Source organism: Mus musculus, chromosome 1 (assembly GCF_000001635.26).
Source record: "Mus musculus strain C57BL/6J chromosome 1, GRCm38.p6 C57BL/6J".
Lineage (NCBI taxonomy): Eukaryota > Metazoa > Chordata > Mammalia > Rodentia > Muridae > Mus > Mus musculus.
In genome coordinates, this window is record NC_000067.6 from 87,797,831 (window position 1) to 87,819,594 (window position 21,764).

A 21,764-nucleotide genomic window follows, 5' to 3' on the forward strand; every position below is an offset into this window, starting at 1 on the left:
TCCCCTAAGATGACAAGGCCATAGCACCACCCCTCCCCCACAAGCCCTGACCTTAGTGTTTAAGGTTGAGACACAGGGCTTGGAGCTGCTGCTCCCTGTGGGTGACTCCAGAGAAAGGTCCCTTGTGATCAGGATGCCTGGAATGGAGGTTCAGGCCATTCAACTCCAAGAAGAAATCTAAGAGAAAGATGAAAGACTGTGTGTGTGTCTGGAGTTATAGGTGCCTGTGTATGTGTGTCTGTGTGTGTCTGTGTGTGTCTGTGTCTACCCAGTGTGGGTACTGGGAACTGAATTCAGGTCCTCTGATAGAGCAGCAAGTGTTCATCTTTGAGCCATCTCTTCAGCACCGCCCCCCACTTTTTCTTTTTCTCATATGTAGCCCACATTGTCCTTGAACTTAAGGTCCTCCCGCTTTAACCAGAATGCTGGGATTAATAACATGAGACATTGTGCCCAACTCTGAAATCACCTATTTTGCAAAGTAAGGACTTTTCACAGAGCACAGCTACTCTGTGCTTATTTTATAGAATGGATGTTTCTGTCCTTGTGCTCCTGAGCTATCTTCTGAAATGTTTAAGGGTTAAGCATTGCACACACACAGCAAGCGTTGCTGGTCTTGCCAACTGGGTGTAGGTTTATTGTGTGTCTTCCAACTGTTCCCTGGGCTCTGCAATTTCACCATGCAGTTATGTAATGCACAGCTACAGACTGGCAGATCTGCCCTTGCCCAGAGCTGGGAGGTCTGTGGAAGGCTTGATAGAAGCAAGTGTTAGATCTCACTAGACCTTATACTGATGGTGGGCAAGTCACATGGGTTCTGAAGGCTGTGTTGTAAAGGTGGGAAGAGTCACACCGAAATGCTGAGAGCCTCACAATCATGTCTGGTATCTGGAAGATATTTGGCTTTTAGAAACAAGAATGCCCTTCTGTCCCCTATTTCTCCATCAAGAAGAGGAGAATAAATCACCATAGACCAGAGGCTAAAAATGATGCTTCCACATGGAAGTATTTGGATTCCTAGTTCCCATACATGCATGCACACACAGTTAAGGCACTTCAGTGACTAAGATGTGCTTATCTGCACTCTTCTTGTAGCCTGGCACCCCTGAATCAATGAGAGGATGCAGGATTCCAGGAGCATATAGCTTGTAGGCAGGTCCAAGGCCTGTTGCCACAGGAGTCCTTTCAGCTGGAGGATTAGAGAGATCTGGCTCTTTTTTTTTCCTTCTCTTTTGAATTTGTGAATCTTTTTGCTTTTTATATTTTTGCCTTTAGTTGTTATCCTGTGTGTAGGTGATGTGTATGTGTGAGTGTGCACAGGTGACAGCTTGTGTGGGGAGGTCAGAGGACAGCTTGGTGCACTCGGCTCTCTCTGCTCACATTTCTATGTGGGTTCCAGGGACTGAACTCATGTCATTAGAATTTTGTGGCAAGTATCTACCACTGAACCCTATTGTTGGTCCTAGTGTTGGGGGTGCAGGGTTGGCGGGGTGGGGATGCCAGGGGAGGTTAATGTAGGCCAACCTGTGTAGGCCTAACTGGCTTTGAACTTGCAGAAATCCTCTGATTACAGGCATGCACCATCACACCTGTAATCATTATTTTTATATTTGAAGAAAAAATATTTTAGAGGTTTTTGGTTTGTTTTTTTTTTAATTTTGTGTATGTGAATGTTTTGCCTGAAAGTATGTATGTGTGTAACTGGTGCCTACAGAGGAGGAGGAGGAGCGGATCTCTTGGAACTGGAATTATAGATGGTTGTCAGCAACCTTGCAGGTTTTGGGACCCAAACCTGGCCCTCTGCAAGGCCCTCCAGTTCCTGTTTTTATATTTCAAATGGATAAGTTAGTCTCCTGGATTTATTTTTTTAAAGATTTATTTATTTTATGTATATGAGTACACTGTAGTTTTGAGTCTTCATGCGGTTGTTGGGAATTGAATTTAGGATCTCTGCTTGCTCTGGTCGGCCCTGCTCATTTTTAATTATAAATAAGTACACTGTAGCTATCTTCAGACACACCAGAAGAGGGCATCAGATCTCATTATAGGTGGTTGTGAGCCACCATGTGGTTGCTGGGATTTGAACTCAGGACCTTCAGAAGAGCAGTCGGTGCTCATACTCACTGAGTCATCTCTCCAGTCCGTCTCCTGGATTTATAATCCAGTTTTTGTTTCTTTTGTTTTTGAGACAGAGTCTCACTGTGTAGCTCTGGCTGGCCTGGAACTCACTATGTAGACCAGGCTACCTCCTGAGCACTGGAATTAAAAGTGTGTGTACTACCATGCCCAGCCTATAGCCTATTTTAATGCTTTATCTTTACTTTAGTTTTTAATTTTCTTTTTAAATTTTATTTTACATGTGTGACTGCTTTGTGTTCCTGCATGTGTATATGTGTACCATGTGTGCACATGGTGCTGGTGGGGGTCAGAAGAAAGTATCAGGTCCCCTGAGCTACAGGGGGTTGTGAGCCACCATGTGGATGCTGGGAATTAAGCCCAGGGCCTCTGCAAGAGCAGCCAGTGCTCTTAACTGCTGAGCCATCTCTCCAGCCCCTTATTTTGGTTTTTGGTACAGGGTCTCCTGCATGTACCAAAGCACTCATGTAGATAGAGATGGGAGCACAGCTTCCGGGAGTAGAGTCTCCCCTTCCATAATGGGAAGCAGGGGTTGAACTTGGGTCATTATTAGGTTTGCACAGCAAGCTCCTCTACCTGCTGAGGTCTTCCAGCCTCTATTCAGTAAATCTCATCTGAACCCTTTTCACATTTTTCCCAGTTTATCCAAAATAAACTGTGTTAATTTTGTGTTTATTCAGAACCCCACTTATCCGATTGAGCATCTCTTCTGGGGTCGCACATTACACAAGGATGTTGACTCCTTAGCACATCCTGTTTCTCGGCCAGAAGCAGGATCTAAAGACTTCCTGGATCCAAGCTAACCCTAGGCAATACCTCGAAGGCGGTTGGGACAGTGGTCCATATGTGTCACTTTCTACTAGAGGGACCTTGTCCCTGTATTACCTTATTCCTTGGTGGCTTAAGTAACAAATAAATAGTCCTAGAATTTGAAAATGTCAGTTTTACTATTATTCAGGTGTGATGATCAGGAGGCAACTGTACCAGAATGAGATTTGTCACTCATAGTTCCCCAGAAGAGGGGGCTTGCCGTGCCACACAGAACCACACTGGGAAACGCTAGGGTTTGCAGGGAGTGAGGGGAAACCATGGCAATGCTCTTTTTGCTGTTTCCATGGAAATGATAGGCAAGACAGACCATGGACAATCTGGGGAGTATGGGGGGGGGGTCTAGCTGTGATTATGGCAGACTAGGGCCTGGAGAATAACAGCCTTGATGAAAAGAGTTGGGGTCTGAGGGAAGCATGAGGTGTAAGCCTCTGCTACTAGCTCTCCAGAAGGGGAGGCAGGAGGATCATGGGTTTAAAGCCAGCCTGAGTTAGGTCAGAGACTCCAAAGGAGGAGAGCAATGGGGAATGTGGGCTTCGGGTCAGGAGCACTAGGATGCCAGGAGGAAGGTGATTGGGAATATAGGCTCTGGGCCGGGAGCACTGGGAAGCCAGGGTTTTTAATGTCTGTCTCTAGGAGAAGAGCAATCTCTGAAGGGCCCACAGTGTCCCAGCTGCAGAAACTAATCAGGTTTGATGGCACACACATATAATCCCAGTATGGGAAAGGGGTTTGGGGGGGATGCTAAAGCAGGAGAATTGCTACGAGCAGGTACAGGGTGGGGGACACACTAAACAAACCTAAAAAGCTAGGATAAATATAACTGCAGTTCATTGGATAACGTTTTCCTTTATCAGTCCTTTTACACTGAACTGGGATTTGTCCACTTAAAAAAAACCCTTTGGGGCTGGAGAGATGGCTCAGTGATCAGGAGCACTGGCTGCTCTTGTAGAGGATCTGGGTTTGATTTCCAGCACCCACATGGGGGTTCACAACTGTAACTCTGGTTCTAGGAGGTTCTGCGCCTCTGTAGGTACTACATATAAGTGGTACACAGACATGTTCTATGGCATACACATAAAATAAATATCTTTAAAAAGCCGACATTGTGGCTGGAGACGTGGCTTAGCGATTAGGAGCACTCACTATTCTTGGAAAGAACCTGGATTAGTTCTTAGCACCCACACAGAGGTCCACACACAACCATCTATCCCAGCTCCGGAGAGCTGGGCCCCCTTTCAGGCCTAGGCAAGCACCAGGCAAATTCATGATGCACATACATGCAGACAAAATGCTCATATACATAACCAATTTTAAAGTAAATCTTTTTAGAAAATGTTTTGCCAGGTGTGGTGTTGTACTTCTTTAATTCCAGCACCCAGGAGGCAGAAGCGAATGGACTCTGAGTAAAAGACCAGCCTGGTCTATGTAGGGAGTTCCAGGCTAGCCAGAGTGACATAGTGAGGCCTGACTCAAGAAAAAGAAAAGAAAAAGTTTTGACTCAAAGGCTAAGATGGAAGGATTTTGAGTTATAAGCTAACCAAAGGTATGTAAGCATGACTCTATCTCAAAGTAATGAATTCAAATAAGAAGTTTTCCCTTGGAAATTAAAAGCTTTGGCAATTTTAGGTAAAACTAAATAAAGGGGACACAGAAGAGAGCTTTTGGGGGACAGAGATTGAAATAGAATGAAGTACAGTGACAGATGTGTGGAAATACTATCATGAAATCCATCGCCATGGTAAACATGCTTCACTAAACCATCAGCTGTTACTGCTGCGGCCCAGAGACTTGACTTTCTAAGTGTGTGGGATCTCAAGTACTCTTGGTTTTATGGTTGGGAACGGAGAAGAAGAAGGAGGAAGAAGAGGAGCAGCAGCAGCAGCAACAGCAAAAGTGAAAACAAAACAACAACAACAACAACAACAACAAAAAACAGGTTTACTAAAAGCAAAGGAGAACAGCAGACCAAACGGTTGGTTGATGGGCAGAGTGGTGAGGAATAATAACCTGGCAGGCATTATTCAGACTGGATGGAAAGCCAGCAGATTTGGGGACAAATGCTAACACCCTCACTCCAGATATCACAATAAGCCTTTTGTTGCTACTGTTTTATTGCTAGAGTGATGCCCACTGTCAGTAGCTATAGCATCCCAATCATTCCGAGTGTGTTTGGGAGCGTGGCTTACTCCTCACTAAGTGAGGGCAACACAGAGTGGTGGATACTCTGCCTCACAGGCCCAGAGTCTAATAAGGAAACAGAACTGCTAGTAAGGATGAATGGCAATTGTGCCTCTGGCCTAGGCCTGTGCCTGGGGGGACTTCCCTGAGGCAATGACACTTGGTCAAACTTGGTAGAAGGTAGAAGGCTCACTTATGTTCCAAGATGTCTGTCTCCATGCAAGAGTGACAGGACCTCCCCCAGCAGGGGAATCATCAGGTCAGGGTTAAGAAAGTCTGTACTGGGTATAGAGAAGGGCCTGGGATGTAGAGATAGATGCCCATCGGGTGATGGAGTTATTACCGCCTGGGGAAGCCTAGCTGGCGTGTAGACCCATACTGAACGTGTAAAGACAAGGAAAGATACAGAGGGCCCAACAGAACTCTTGGTGTGTAGGGTGAAGGTAAGGGCCACGTGCAGCCCAGCCCTGGGCTGACCTTTCTCCTTGACCTTTTTCTTTATATAACACCCTAATGCTGCTGAGCTTAATCAGGCCTGTCAGTCGAACATACCCCTTCCTGATGATGGTGAAGAGCGAAAGGATAAGCCATCTATTTCCAGAACCTAAAGAGGTTTAGGATTAAAAAAAAAAAAAAAAAAACAAGAAACAAAAGCTTTCAATTAGCTATTCCTCTCTTTGCACCTTGCCCAGGCCAGCTGGATGGCTCGTGCATCTTTGGGACCCTCTGAGAAGATTGGAGCTCCCAGCTAATGCTAGAACTGCTGAAGTGGGCAATCTGCCATCTCGATAATCCAATCAGCTCCCTGCTCCTCAAATCTGATTTGGTTTTTAGACACTGAGACCTAACAGCTGGGCACAGATCCCTACAAATTCCCCCCCCGGGGCAGCCAGGGGCCTCACCCTTGCCCTGTGGGGTTATCTGATAGGATTGCACCAGGTCCCTCAGAGCGTGGGCTGGCTGCTCACTGTCGAAAAGCACAGGTACCCTCTCGTGACTTCTCTGGCCAGCTCAACTGGGTGGTGACAAATTACAAGGTAAGTGAGCAGCAAACCCAGGCATTCTCAGAAACCAGAGTGGACATGGGGTGGGAGTCTGGGGGTGGGACAACAAGGACAGACATGCGCTTCTGCATGTTTGCTGGGGTTCGCTACCTCTGACTGCCACAGGTTTTGCTTGGAAAGGAAACTTGGAGGGCATTTAGTCCCAAACCATGAGATGGCTTTGCCTATCTGCCAGTCTGAGAGGAAACAGATATGCTGAGTGGAAAGAAAGGCCTGCTTGGTGGAACTAGGGCTCTCATGTGCCTCTGACAGCTGCTTTTGGGGAGCAGTCATACGGCATATTTCAGGAATATTTTCTGTGTGCTTACCATAAGCCACAGAAAAGCCAGGTGTGGTGGTACACAGATGTGATCCCAGCACTAGGCAGGAGGATTGCCAGTTTGAGGCCAACCTGGGCTACATAATGAGACAGGAGGAGGAAGAGGAGGGAAAAAAATCTAGTTATGATAGAATTGTTTGATTTTGTTTGAGACAGAGTCTTACTGAATCACCCTGGCTGCCCTGGAACTCACTTTGTAGTCCAGGCTGGCCTCAAACTTTGCAATCCTAACTCTGCCCCTGGCACGACAGAATTTTAGATACAGCCTTACAAGTACATGACACCAACATTTAATCAAAAAAGACAAAACGCCATTAGGATCTACCTGGTGAAGTTTACTGAAATGCCTGAAGCTTACCAAGAAAGACAAAACATACCAAAATATACAATGGGCCCGGCATGGTGATACACACCTTTGATCCCAGCACTTGGGAGGTGGACTTAGGTAGATCTCTATGAGTTTGAGGCTAGTCTGGTCTGCACAGTGAGTTTCAAGCCAGCCATTTGAGACCCCATTTGGGTGGAGCGGGGAACTGGGGCTGGAGAAATGACTCAGCAGTTATAAGTGCTTGCTGTTCTCCCAAAAGACACGAGTTCAGTTCCCAGCACCCAGGTCAGGTTATAACTCCAGCTTCAAGAGATCCAACACCCTCTTCTGGTCTCTGCAGGCATCTGTACACATGTGGCGCGCACACACACACACACACACACACACACACACACACACATAAAAAAAAAAAACTAAGTATTTTTTAGCTGCACACTACAGTAAAGTACAACTGATCAGTGCTGGTTTGATCATGGATGGATACTGGAACATGTGGGAGGAAATGTCCAAAGGAGGAAGTCACAGGAGTGGGCTTTGTGTCCAGAGCATGGGTAACTTGATGTGTGGGATCATTGTACTTTCATAGCCTTCCAACCTCTGACGTACATCCCAAGGGACAGACAGCATGGCAGCCTGCGGGAAGACCAATAAATCCCACGTCATCTTCAAGAAGGTCTCTCGGGACAAGTCGGTAAGTGGCACAGAAGAGAGGCTTCTTGGAAATTATTGTAAGATTAGTAGGAAGCAGACATTTGTCGTATATAACCTGATCAACATCCATCTACCATGAGGCCTAGGGAAGGCTGGTGTCCATGGGATGGACAATCGGCGCGAGAGAACCAAGGAACAACAGTGGATCCTGCAGCCTACCATCTCAGTCCCATTGTCCCATCCCAACTTCATTATTCTTCCTTACTAAGTCGTGGGAATACAGCACTGGCCACACTAGCCTGCATAACTAGCACACTAAGGCTGGTGTATCTGTGCTATATCTAGCCGGGATACCTAATGGACGGTGATGGTGCAGATCCGTTTCATTCTTCAGGTTTTTCACATGTGCCCTCCTCTGCCCATTCCTCTATCAGCTGGAAATGTCATTTCCATCAAGCCTTTGGGTGCTTTGAGTTTATAGCTTCGGGGCCCTACATCTTCCATTCTCCAGCTCTTTCTCCCACTGTGTCTGTCCAGCCCTTATCTCCCCTTCCTACTTTGTGCTGACTTCTCTGATCCCCTACCATTCTCCCCTCCATCCCTCTGATCCTCCACCCCACCCCTTCCCTCTAATACCTAACAGGCACCCATTATCTATGGCCATGCCTCCTTGAAATGCACCTGGTCTTTAAACAGACATTATGTGAAACAAGAAATGTATTTCCTTCTTTCCTCCCTCCTTGCCTCTTTTTCTTCTCCTATGGTCCTGGGAAATTAAACTTAGGGCCTCATATATGCTAGGCTACCACCCCACCACTGATACATATGTGTGTGTGTGTGTATACACATATATGTATGTATGTATAGGTATATATATGTATCTGTTTATATATATATATATATATATATATATATATATATATATGTGTGTGTGTGTGTGTGTGTGTGTGTGTGTGTGTGTGTGTGTATATATATATATATATATATATATATATATATATATATATACCCATCTCTAATTTTACTTCTATTTTGAGTCAGAATCTCATGAAGTTTCCTAGGCTGGCCTTGAACTTGGACTCCTCCAGCTTTAGCCTCCTGAGAAACTCGGGTTCCAGGCATGTGCAGGCCCTACTTAAGTTTTTTTTTCCCCCTAGTGCAAGGGTCTGAGTGGAGGAGAATCCATCAATTCATGTTTTGTGTACTGGGAGTTTCCAATGGCAACCCTTGCGTGGCCTAGACATGGGTGCCTGGCCTCTGCAACTGTTTCTCTGCTGTTCTCTTCTCTGTGAGATCCTCAGGCTGGTAGTGAACAGCCCAGCTCATTTCAGTTTGTGGTTTGAGGATAATGGGGCCTGGTAGCAGGAAGTGATCTTTAGGCAGGAAGCAAACAAGATGAGTGCCCCTTATGGTCTCTTAAATGTCAGGAGACCTTATCTGGGAGCTCTCCAGGAGACTTTCCTCTTATCTTCACTGGTTGAGTCTGAAACCTAACTACACTATGCCGATCACAAGCCAAAGGAATTAGATGCTCAGAACTGGATCAGACCAATCAAGAAACATCCCTTGAGCTGGAAGTGGCAGCACAGATCTCTGATTCCAATACTCATGAGGATCCTAAGTTCAAGGCTAGCCAGAGCTACACAGAAGCACTTGTCAAAGGAAGTCATGCAGGCTAGCTGCCTGGCTGGCCTGCTAGAGGGATGGCTCAATAGTTAAAGAACACCTGCTGCTTCTTCAGATGTCCTGGGTTCAATTCCCAGCACCTACATGGTAACTCACAACCATTCATAACTCCAGTTCCAGGGCATCAGCTGCCTTCTTCTGACTTCTGCAGGCACCAGGAACATACATAATGCAAACATGTAGGCAAAAGATTTATACACATCTAAGTAAAATGAATACTTACTTAAAGACTTGTTAAAGTAAAAGACAGATGGGAGGCCGGAAGAGAAGGGTGAAAAAGGAATCACCCATTTGAGCTGGCCTCCTCTTAGCATGGGATCTCATGACTGATGCTGGATCTTGTGCATGATTGGCTATTTTATCCAAGAAGGTGTGCTTAGCTATGCGTGAGTTGCCAGAAGTCTATCCTTCGGTTTCACAAGGCCACCCTTTTCCACCTGTTCCTGTCCCTCCCACTCCTTTCCAGGGTAATAGGAGGGTGGTCTTGCTCCCAGTTGAATTCAGAGTTGCTTGCTCCTGGTTAAAGCTCATGATGTACCACCCCTGGGGAACTTAGTCCCATCCAGTCTGAACTGGATCTGCAGCCTTTCCCTCTCTATCAGAGTGTGAGAACAAACAGGCCTTAGCCAGGCTTGACAGCACACACCATTAATCCCTGTAGTCAGGAGGCAGCAGCAAGTGAATCCCTCTGAGTTCCAGGACAGCCAGGGATACATAATTAGACCCGTCCCTGTTTTAAGCACTTACCTCAAACCAAGGTAGCAACCTGGAGAGGTTTCATCTCCATTGACCAACAAGTGCAGGGGAGGCCTCCACAGCCCTGGAAGTGGAATATGTACCAGGACGGGGAGAGGGGCAGACCCTGAGTGTTCCTGTGGCACCAGGTTTGAAGACAGCCTGGGCTACACAGTGTGTTCCAGAGCTTGTGCTACAGAGTGAGAGACTCTTATCTCAAAATAACACAGGGACAGACAGAGCATGCTGGGATGCAGGGGACCCAGAGTGCCAAAATGTCCTCTTAAAGCATGAGGAGGGCTTCCTCAGCTAGAGGTGTCACTGTAGAGCCTTCCTTACCATAGGCACCAGAAGCAGAGAGGTTCCTGCTGTGATAGTGCTATGGCAGAGCTGGCACGGCCTTGGGCCAAGGTGAGGACAGAGGGGCTGGAGCCCAGAGGTAAGGATAGGTTCTATTGGATGTTACTCCATAGGAGGGAGGGAAGAGTCACATCTATGAATTGGGGGGGGGGGGAGGGTAGCCACGTTAGGGTTCCTGTGAGAACGGAGATAGGTAAATCTGAGGAGAGTTTATGTCCCTGGGTTAAGACTCACGCTCAGTCACCACTGGGAAACCTTACGCCCATTCAGTCTGGCTGGCCTGGGTCTGTAGCACTGGGTACAGGTGCTTTCCTGGGCTGGAGGGATGGGGGATCCAGCAGATATCAGAACTCAGAAGCTGACAGGACCTCCTCCCAGGAACATGCTTAGAAGGCTGTGCCAGCCCCAGGCCAGGCCGGCAAGCAGGGACAAACAGCAGCTCCCCCCTCTTCTCTCCTGCTGATTTTGGGTCCATCCTGCACCAAAAGCAGAAGCCCAGGGAGTTAGCCGGACAAGTCGGCTAGGTTAGCCTCAGGTGAGAGCCCTGACCTAGAGGGTGAGGCTTGGTGCCTGCTGCAGTGCCCTTTGCAGTAATGGGTCCCAGCATCCCTTTCCCATCTCCCACAGCATCCCATGCCCAGCTCCCACAGCTCCCACACTCCCCAGGCTGCTGAAGCCTGAAGAAGTGCTCTGCACAGATTTGCAAGGTTTCGAAGGGGTTCCTCTCTGTTAGCAGGGAGGTAGAGTCATAGGCTGGATACCACCTCATGCAATAAATACCACCACCAACATCAGGCATGCAAATGGACCCACCTGGGGAGAAGGGATTCACTGTGGAAGACTGAGTATAAGATGTGATTTAATGTCGAGAATCACTTAGATTGTTTGGTGAAATAAAAAAAAAAAAAAAAAAAACCTGTACTTGAGAGGCCCAGAGCAGCAGAGAGCTAGCCAGCGTGCATGGTTTTGCTCATTGGCAACCTTGGCAAACACAGACTGAATCCTTCTATGTACCAAGAGCTGTAGTAAATACTGAGAAGGCTGGAAGGTATATAGAACACTCAAGGTCAAAGTCTCTCAACCTGTGGGTTGTGACCCTCTTGAGGTGGAAGGACCCTTTCTCGGGGGTCACTTAAGACCATCAGACAACACGGATATTTACCCTGATTCATAACCATCTCAACATTACAGTTACAAATGAGTTTATGGGGGCTGGTGAGATGGCTCAGTGGGTAAGAGCAACCGACTGCTCTTCCTAAGGTCCAGAGTTCAAATCCCAGTAACCACATGGTGGCTCACAACCATCTGTAACGAGATCTGACTCTCTCTTCTGGAGTGTCTGAAGACAGCTACAGTGTACTTACATATAATAATAATAAATAAATCTTTAAAAAAATAAGTTTATGGTTGGGAGGGAGGGTCCCCATGACATGAGGAACTGTATTAAAGGGGTGCAGCACTGGGAAGATGGAGAGACACTGCTCTAGATCCTCACCTCAAGGCATTTGCAGGCCTCTGGTAACAAAGCAGCCCACCATCCCCGTTCTCCTACCAAATAGCTGAGGAGACTGGCTGCTGAGAACATGGGTGGCATCCCTACCAACTCACACCACACCCTTCTTCCTCAGTGTGTGGTTTCCAGTTTACTTGAGCAGGGCTCGGCTGATCACTTCTCTGGATCTCCTTCTCCTTTGTCTAGTCCAGAAAGACTCTGGATACAGAGACAAGACCTTTTAGCGCATAACTAGAAACAGAAGGGCTGACTGTGTCTGTGGGCACGACCTTCCGCTAACCTATGGGTTAGCCTATCAGATTTACCTAGTTGCTTAACAGACCTGGGCTTGAGTTGAGAAGGAGAGAACGGAGTGGGAAGGTTTCCCACCATCCATATGGAGGGAAAGAATTCCTTGGAGCCCACGTAGGGATGGAAGACAGGACACTGTACTTGAAATGAACCATCTTCACCCCCTGCAGGGAGAGAAGGACACCCACAGAGCATCTGTGGAGCCCAGCGACCCCTCTTCTGAAGACTAATGGAAAGGGCTGAGGCTCCAGGGTAGAATGCTTGCCTTGCATGCATGAGGTTCTGGGTTCAATTCCCAGCACTGGATAAGAGGAAGAGAGACCTACTACTGAGAAGATGTTAGGGTTGTTGGCCTCTGAGTGAATGCCTTTGTTCTTTCTGCAGGTGACCATCTACCTGGGGAAGAGAGACTATGTAGACCACGTCAGCCAAGTAGAGCCTGTAGGTAAGTTGAGTTTGGAGGAAAAATTAAGGTTGGTTTTCCTCTCAGTCATCAGACTGCTAGTTTTTCATTAAAAAAAAAAATGCCAGTAGGGGATGGTGATCCACGCCTTTAATCCCAGCACTCAGGAGGTAGGTTAAGAACACTGGCTGCTCTTACAGAGGACCTGAGTTCAATTCTCAGCACCCACACAGCAGCTCACAACCATCCGTTAGTTCATCTCCAGGATATTTGATGCCCCCTTCTGGTTGCGATGTGCAGTGCATCTGGGTGGTGTATATACATAGATGCAGGCAAGCACCCCTATACATCAAATAAAACAAATCTTTTTTAAAAAATTAATCTCAGCCGGTTGGTAGCACACACCTTTAATCCCAGCACTTGGGAAGCAGAGGCAGGCAGATCTCTTGAGTTTGTGTCCAGCCTGGTCTACAGAGTGAGTTCCAGGACAGCCAGGGCTACACAGAAAAACCTCGTCTCAAAACAAACAACAAACAAATAAACAAACTCAATAGTAATCTAATCAAATAAATACAAATAAAATATCAGTGAGTAGCCACTGTTGGTTAGAAACAATTTATGTCTACATTTATTTATTTATTTATTTATTTATTTACTTGGGGTCAGAGGAGAATTTTATGGAGTCAGTTCTCTCACACCTTTGTGTGGCTCCAGGGATTGAACTCAGGTTGCCAGGATTGTGCAGCAAGCATCTTTACCCACTAAGCCATCTTTCTGGCCTCTCCAAAGAAAAAAAAAAAAAAAATTAAAAGGCTGGTTTGTAGCTCAGCGCCACTTGCCGAATACATGGCCCCAGGCTCAATCTTCAGTACTAAGGGAAACAAAAGGAAACAATTCATCTCTCTGCTTCCTGACTGTGCATGCAATATGGCCAGCTGCTTCAAACTCCTGTTTCCACATTACCCCATCAGTATAGACGTACTCTCAAACAGTATGTGCCACCAGGTAAGCAGGTGGTGGCATCAGCCACTTCTCATATCTCCAGAACCGCCCAGACTCTTGGAAACACCAGGAATCCAATTATATGTAGAAAAAGAAACTGTTACTAACGTGTTTTTCTCCACATCAAATCAATATGTTTCAAATTTTCCAAAGCAAAAGAAGGTTAAGAGAACCGGTTGTGGCAATGCTAGTGATGCTGATGATGCTGAGGCGCTGGCCCCATGGACCACTGGGGGAAGCACACAGTGCTACAGTCCCCACCCCCCACCCCGGGAAAGCAGCTCAGTGGTTTCTTTAAGAACTAAACATAGCCTTTCCATATGAACCAATAATAGCACCCTGAGTACTTACTGAGAAGTGAAAAATGCATACAGAGGACTTTTTTGGATGTGGTTGTTCACTGCAGCCCCAAACTGAAAAGACGAAAGTCTCTCTTTAGTAGACGAGGAACGTTAAACAAACCGTGGCACATCCATACCGTGGACTACTATTCAATCATAGAAAAGAACAAGCAGCCAGTTTTGGAGCATGCCTGTGAGCCCAGCACTTGGGAGGCTGAGGCAGGAGGAATGAGAGTCCAAAGGTGGCCTGAGCTGTATAGGAACAGACCCTTGTGTGTGTGTGTGGGGGGGGGGAGACAGACAGACGAGGGGTGGGGGGGGAGAAAAGTAAAGAGTCTTAGCTATTGATACTGCAACCTGCTGGGTAAAAAGAGCAATCTCAAGGGGGTGCAGACTTCTTAATTCCACTTACATAACATTCTCAAGATGACAAAAGTCTGCAGTGCTTCCCAGGGGCTGAGGATGGCAGGAGCAGAGATGGGTGGTTCGACACAGCCCAAAGGAGACCTTTACGATGCCAGAACGATGCTACAATTGGATGGTGGAGCTCACACAGATCTCCACCTATGATAAAACAACACAGCCGTGCACACCCATTGTGTACTTACCCTGACCCCGTCTAAGCACGAGAGGCAACCGGACGCAGGATGCCAGAGCCCTCTGCACCAGCTCTGCAGCTTTCTCTGGCTTGCTAAGCATCTCACTGGCAACCGTTTGAAAAATGTATGGGAGGGCGGGGAGATTGGGGGTTTTAAACACTGAGGATAAAACTGTCCTCAGTGGGTAAGGATGCTTGCTGCCAAGACTTACAACCAGAGTTTGATCCCCAGAACCACATTTTAAAAATGACTATTCTTAGTATTTTATTTTATGTGTAAGCATGTAGGCCTGAGTGCGTGTGTGTGCATACTACGCATGTAGGAGCCATCAGAGGTCAGAAGAGCTGTTGGATCCCCTGAAACTGGGGCTACAGACAGATGTCTGTTGCCACCTGGGTGCTGGGAACGCAAACCCAGGTCCCGTGCAAGAGCAGCTAGTTCTGTTAACTGCCGAGCCATCTCTCCAACTTCTAAAACAAATATTTTTCTTAAAAACCATAAAAAGCAAGCTGGATGGTGAATCAGGCCTGGAGGCAGGAGGATTACTTGTTTATGATTATCCTTAGCTACATAGCAAGCCCAAGGCTAGACTGGGCTATGTGATATCCTGTCTCAGCCTCCCGCCTCCAAACTGAAAACAGAAGATGCCAGAAGTCCTAACGACAGATGCCTTGTTTTCCTAATCTCACTCTCCTGGTCTTCTTTCCTTTGCTTCAGATGGTGTTGTGCTGGTGGACCCTGAGCTTGTGAAGGGGAAGAAGGGTAAGCTAAACCCCTTGCCCCGCCTCCTGGCGTAGAAGGTTATTTGTGGATAGAAGGAAACCATGCTTGTTGTTGAGAGGCAAGGGAATAAATCCCAGAGTTTATTTTTGTGCTTCCTTGCAAAGTTCTGTGCCACAGTATCACAGTGCCCTTGAGATCTCTGGCAGTCGTGTGCGGCAAGCCATTTGTTTCTAATGACAGTTGCAAAAACTGAATTAGAACAGATTTGAGCTTCGCTTATGATGATGCCGCTGACTCAGTTCCATTCTAAATATGCCTTTGGAGTGGTTGCTCCTGGCAACCGCAAGGCATTGTTCTAAACTTTGGATGTACCCGCTGGAATATGTCAGGTGTGGGCTGGTAACAGGGTCTGGGTGAGAGGGGAGCAAGGCAGGAAAGACAGAAAATTGCTCTCTTCTGTTTTCCCACCTTCCTGGGGGCTCTCCAGCTCTCTGGCTTGAACTCAACCAGTCCAGGCTTTTACCACACACAGGATTCAGCCACCAGGGAAAACCACAGCTTAGTGGGTGCAGGCAGAAATCCAGGCCCTCCATGGCTGCCTCTCTCAAGTCTTCACCTGTAAGGAAGGGTGTAAGAGTGTCGAGTGGTTCTGAGGTTCTGGGGCAGCTGGCCTCAGAACTGACACAGAAGGATGCTCAGTCAAAGCTGAGGGACTTGAGGTACCACTTTCAACAAGCCTTATTATGATGAAGGACTGTGCATTTCCTGTCTTCAAAGAAACTTGAAGTGAACTTTCACACACTGGGCACCGGTTCCCTTTAATCAGACAGAATTTTGGGAAGTTGTGATGTAGAGGCATGCCTCTGAGCAGTGCACAAGGACTACATAAACGAAACTTCTCGCGTTTGATTCTGTCTCCCTGCCTGGCCCAGGCCTTTGGCTGTTCCCGCAGCCTCCCTGTGGCTCAGGCACTTGTCTGGTTTGCTTGCAGCACTGTTAGTCTCTCCAGGCATCCTGCCCTCCTTAACCCAAGCCAGCAAGTTAGCACCATCTCAGACATCCGGATCGATGAGCTGGTGGACCAGGAGGAGGGAGGGGGAGGAGACAGTAAGGCCAGGTGGACAGTAATCTGTCCACACATTTTTCAATTTATTACATATTTATTCATGGAGTGCATATGTATGTCCATGTGTCTCTGCATATGTACATATACACGTGGGTGGTATACAAATACTAAGGTTCACGTGTTGGGGGGGGGCAGCTTGTGGCGAGTTGGTTCCCTCCTGCTACCATGTGGATCCTGGAAATTGAATTTTCGTTGTTAGGCTTGGAAGCAGACGCCTTTACTCAACCATCCTGCCAGGCCTGTCCATAGATTTCTACCATCCTAGCAAAATAATATGGTTGCCAAGGAGATGGCTCCCAATCTGTGAGAGTCCTGTTTTTGGATAATGAACTCTAACCCTAGGAACATGCTGGTCCTCCCAAAATATGCCCACCAGCTGCATAGTATTATTCTCTACCCCCTCCCCCTCCCCTCCACCATTTCTTCCAGGCAGCAGAGACTGGCACCCTGGTGCAGACAGCATGGTGTGGTCTCTCTGTTGCTAGCTCCATCCAGTGAAAGTGGCTGAGGTAGATGGGCCTGTGCAGTGAACCAAGACTAACCTGTCGCCTCTCCTTCCCCAGTGTATGTCACCCTGACCTGCGCCTTCCGCTATGGCCAGGAGGACATTGATGTGATGGGCCTGACCTTCCGCAGGGACCTGTATTTTTCTCGGGTCCAGGTATACCCTCCTGTTGGGGCCATGAGTGTCCTCACCCAACTCCAAGAGAGCCTGCTCAAGAAACTGGGAGACAACACGTACCCCTTTCTGCTCACGGTGAGCTTTCCTTACCCTGCCTGCTCCCCTGGCTTGCCTCCTTCACCCATGGTACCTTATGATAGGAACAGAGCAAAGAGGAGGGGGCAGAGGCCCACATCTGTTGGCCTGTAAATTGCACCCTTGAAAGAAATTCTAGATTGCATGGTCTGTGATTGTCTGTTTTTAAGTCTTTGTAAATAGCCTCCCTGCCTCAGAAGGCACCATTTCAACCTGCCCTTTGGATATTTTTCTTCATCTGGCAACCTAATTAGATGAGTATGTTCTGTCTTCTCTCATTCACTATAAAAAGAAACTGGTAGATGTGACCCTCAGTTGGCCTCGTGGAGCTCTACTCAAGCAAGAGTCTGCTATGGGACAGGAGGTTTTGGTAGATTGAGTGCCATCTTTTACCTCTTGGCCCCTACCCCTGCTCCCCTACATGGTCCTGGGCATGAAATCAGGGCTTTACTCTGTTCCGGTCACTTCTCCCAAGGCCCATGTCACCCAGTGAAACCCTCTGTGGCTCTTTCTGTTTGCAATCCTATCTTATTGACACATGCTCTTCCAAAGTGATGTGGTTCAGCCTTTAAAAAAAAAAATCAAGAAGTAGGTAGGTGGTGGTGGCACATGCCTTTAATCTCAGCACTCAGAAGGCAAGGGTAGAGATCTCTCTGAGTTCGAGACCAGCCTCGTCTAGAGTGAGTTCCAGGACAGCCAGGACTACACAGAGAGAAACTGTTTTGATAAAGCAAACACAAAGTCAAGAAACACTGTCTAAGTCCCCCAACATGGATAAACCCCCAAAACATGATGCTATGTGAAACAAGACAGACACAAAAGGAAAAACAACATCTTACAGTCCCACTTCCAGGAAGCAGTGGGTGGAGCCCTGTTCATTTAGACAGAAAAGGAGACCAAGTCTACTGGCCGGCTGGGAGGGGGACGGGGAAGTCAGGTTCCGGGGACAGAGTTTCTCTTTGGAATGCTGGGAAGGTCCTGGAGACAAAGTCTCGTGACTGTTCTGGGCCAGCATGGACAGATTTACCCCCAAGGAAGCATATATTAAAATGAGCTAAAATGGTAAAATTGTATGGTATTCTATTATATCACAAATGTTACATAAAATTTCTCTTTAAAAATTATTTTGTCAGGTACGGTCGTGCATGCCTTTAATCTAAGCACCTGGGAGCTAGAGACAGGTATATCTCTGAGGTCAAGACCACTTAGAGTGCAGATCTTGATCTAGAATAGCCAGGACTATACAGAGATACCCAGTCTCAAAAACAAAACAAAACAAAACAAAATGAAACAATATATAAGGAGGTGTGCACATCTATGCTGAGAACCTGAAGTGGTAAAATTTCTTTGCAATGCATGTCAAAAACCTTTAGAGGCCAGGGATGTTGGTACATGGCTTTGATCCCAGCATTCAGAAGGCAGAAGCAGGATGATCTCTGTGTGTTCAAGGCTAACCTGGTCTACATAGTGAGTTCCAGGACTACACTGAGAAACCCTATCTCAACCCTGGTCCCAAAATTACAAAAAATAAAAACAAAAAAAATGTTGCAAATGGATTTTTTTTCCTGGCTATCCTGAAGCTTGCTGTGTAGACCAGACTCGCTTCAAGCTTAGATACTCATGCCTCTGCCTCTTAGAGCCATGGGCCAACATGACTGGCTAGAAATGGGGTCCTTAAGTGCTGGAGGTATAGCATGGTGCTGGAACATTTGTGTGGCATGCTCAAATTTGGTCCCCTGCACAGAAAGATTTTTTTTTTAAAGCAACAAAAGCAGAGAGCTAGAGAAATGGCTCAGAGGTTCACTGCTAGCTGCCCTTAGAGAGAACTAAGATTCAGTTTTCAGCATCTGAATGGCAGCTTACACCAATCTGTAACTCCAGTTTCAGAGGATCCATCACTCTCTTTGGGCCTCCATGAATACCAGGCACACATGCAGTGTACATGTGCATGCAGGCAAAACACTCATACACATAATATTTAGAAGTTAATACATCTTTGTAAAATGCAATGTTTTCAGTCATGAACCTCAACAATATATATGCAGAGGCAGGAGAATTGAAAGTTCAAGGCTAGCATAAACTAAGCAGAGAAAGACCCTGTTTCCACCCCCTACCCCAAACACACACACACACATAAATTTGATTTTGACCTGGTAGTTCACATAGCATTAATTGGCTAAAACTGGACTAAAGGGTTTGAAGATGTATATTTACTATTGCATTATTTATAATGGAAAAACAATTAGACACCATGTAGATGTCCAACAAGGGGCAATGGCTACACGAAGTGCACTGTAGAAGCTCTAAGCACCGTAGAGAGAAACTGTAGTGCATTGTGTGTAAAAATGGTCAGAGGGATGTCTGAATAGGATAAGGGCTAGTGAGGTTAGTGAATCAAATAATCAGACACCTTTGGTCCAAGTGAACACACCCAGACCTGGGTGATGAACACATGCCCCGGGTGCACCCTCATTTGTGAGTCTCTGTATATGCTGGAGGTTTTTGGAAATAAATCAGCATTGAGCTGGCTGTCAGGAGAGTGGGAGAATTATGTGGGTTTTTTCCTCATCTTGTATGATGGTTTTGTACTACATCATAGAATAACTCCTCTGAATGAAATGATTGTATGTTTGTCCTTCCAGTTTCCTGACTACCTACCCTGTTCAGTGATGTTGCAGCCAGCTCCCCAGGATGTAGGCAAGGTAAGTTAAAGAAGAAATGCCACAGGTTACCCTCCCTCAATAGGCTTTTGATTGTTTTGAGGCGGGCTCTGTAAGACTGAAACTGACCTTGCCTACACCTCCCAAGTGCTGGAATGACAGTCATGAGCCACCCTGCCAAGCTTTCAATAGCCTTTTAAAGTAGCTTTTTATCATTGAAAATGTCAAAGATGGTCAAAGGGCCCAGCATAAAGACTCTCCAACCATGAACATCCTTGTGAACAAGAGATGGAACCCCCTGGCTCTCACATGTTAACAGAAAGCCACAGGCAACAACAAGAACACAGAACTGTAGGACATATTAGATATGGCCACAGACACTGTGAAAAAGCCTCAGGCTTGTGTAAGGGAGGGACAATCGATGGCATTTAAAGTCAGAGTCCTTATTCTAAGAAAAGGGGAAAGCCAGACTCTCCAGGGAGAGAGGCCCTGGTACTTGCAGAGGAGGGAACATGCTAAACGAGGGGAGAAGGTGAAGGGTGGGAGCCGAGGTCAGGGTGGAAGGAAGGCATAGGGTAGCCAGGTCTTGACAACTTGGGTTTGAGTGACATGGGAGCCAGTGGAGGGGCTGAAGAGCGGGCTCTGATTCAGGGTTACAAAGGGTTAGTAATGGATCTGAAGTCACTCAAACATGTGCTGTGAAGGGGAAGGGAGGGAAAAGAGGGTGTGACCAAGATGGACCAGGGACTCCAGGCCAGAGGAGAAGGGGATAGGTGCTAGCTTGCCTGGGCCCCAAGATTGACTGTGACAGCGGGTCTGTGAGTATGGAGGACAGTGGGCAGCGACTGATGATGGAGAGTGGAAGGACAGTGCTCATCAGTGCGGTATCATCACCCACTAGTGGTTCATAGAACAGAAATGGCATTTTAAAAACTGGGATGGCATGGAAGGGCATAGAAGAGAATTGAACTAAATGGAATAGGACCATGCATCCTGAAAACCATACATTGCATACCAACCACACATCACAAAGGTCAAACAATGTCACGAGAGGGGTTTACACACATGTGTCTGATTTCTATAAATATGTCACACTACAAATAATACTTCTAAACATTTGAATGCCATGGTCCAGGGAAGCTGAAGACAGCTGAGATCAGGGGAAATGAGGGTCACTCGAGATAAGGGGACCAGGAACTAAGAAAACACAACTGAGCCTTGTCAGTCCATCATTGCTCTTTCAAGGGCGCCTTGAATCCTGGTTCCTAGACGACCTTTCCGGAGTTTTACAGTCTTGTGCAGTCTAGAGCCCCTCTTATTTCTTCTGTTCTTAGAGGGGAGAGGGTATTAAGTTGGTAGGAGAGCTCCTGGGCTGGGAACCTCCAGTATCCTAGATTGGGGACTTGGTTACAATTGGAGGCTTGAGGGACACATAGGAGATTATTAGGTAACATACATATACACATATAAATATATAATATATACATATAACATATGAATATAATATATGTCATTTTATATATCACAAGTTACATGTTACAATCTTCTACAATATTATGTAGCTTATTTGATGTTATTATATTAATAAAAATGACATATATACTAATATACTTCACTATATAATGATTACATAGTAAAATATTATATAACATATAGGTTAGCAGAATATAATATATAGGCAGAAAATTTAAATTGTTACGTTACTATTCAGTTTTACACAGCAGTAAAGACAGTGAATGCTTCAAGCTAGAGGAACCCCAGAGCCCAGTGAGGCCTATGGAAGTGTGTGGCTTGTTCAGAGACCAGCACAGGATGGGACAGCTAGGTGGGATGGGTGGGTGACAGAGCAGGCTGCCTGCAGCATTTTGTTTACATTGCACCTGTTTGTCTACAACCTGAGAGGTGCTGTGTTCTAGTCTCAGGACCGTGTCCTAATGTCACCGTTGACATGTGGCATTGGGACACAAGAGGGACACCCTTGTTATGCCTTCTTTCAGGGCAGAGACCAGGCTGTGATTGGCCTGCACGGGGAGCTAAGGGCTGGAGGTCACAGACAGATGC

At 46.6% G+C, this 21,764-nt stretch overlaps 1 protein-coding gene across 9 annotated transcripts in view; it reads left to right on the forward strand.

The window, feature by feature from the left end:
- Positions 1-312: 312 nt before the first annotated feature.
- Sag (S-antigen, retina and pineal gland (arrestin)) overlaps positions 313-21,764 on the forward strand; it is a 47,016-nt gene continuing 25,564 nt past the window's right edge. For 2 of the 9 annotated variants that reach the window (XM_017319395.2, XM_017319396.2), the window contains exons 1-6: positions 313-6,182; positions 7,443-7,547; positions 12,477-12,537; positions 15,155-15,199; positions 16,850-17,043; positions 19,686-19,745. In XM_017319395.2, coding sequence (XP_017174884.1) covers positions 7,482-7,547; positions 12,477-12,537; positions 15,155-15,199; positions 16,850-17,043; positions 19,686-19,745 — 426 coding nt within the window. In that variant the 5' untranslated portion in view covers positions 313-6,182; positions 7,443-7,481. Of the gene's footprint in view, positions 7,548-12,476; positions 12,538-14,277; positions 14,562-15,154; positions 15,200-15,469; positions 15,550-16,849; positions 17,044-19,685; positions 19,746-21,764 lie in introns of those variants that run through there. The other 7 variants (XM_006529274.2, XM_030252329.1, XM_017319397.2 and 4 more) reach the window with 6 other exon arrangements.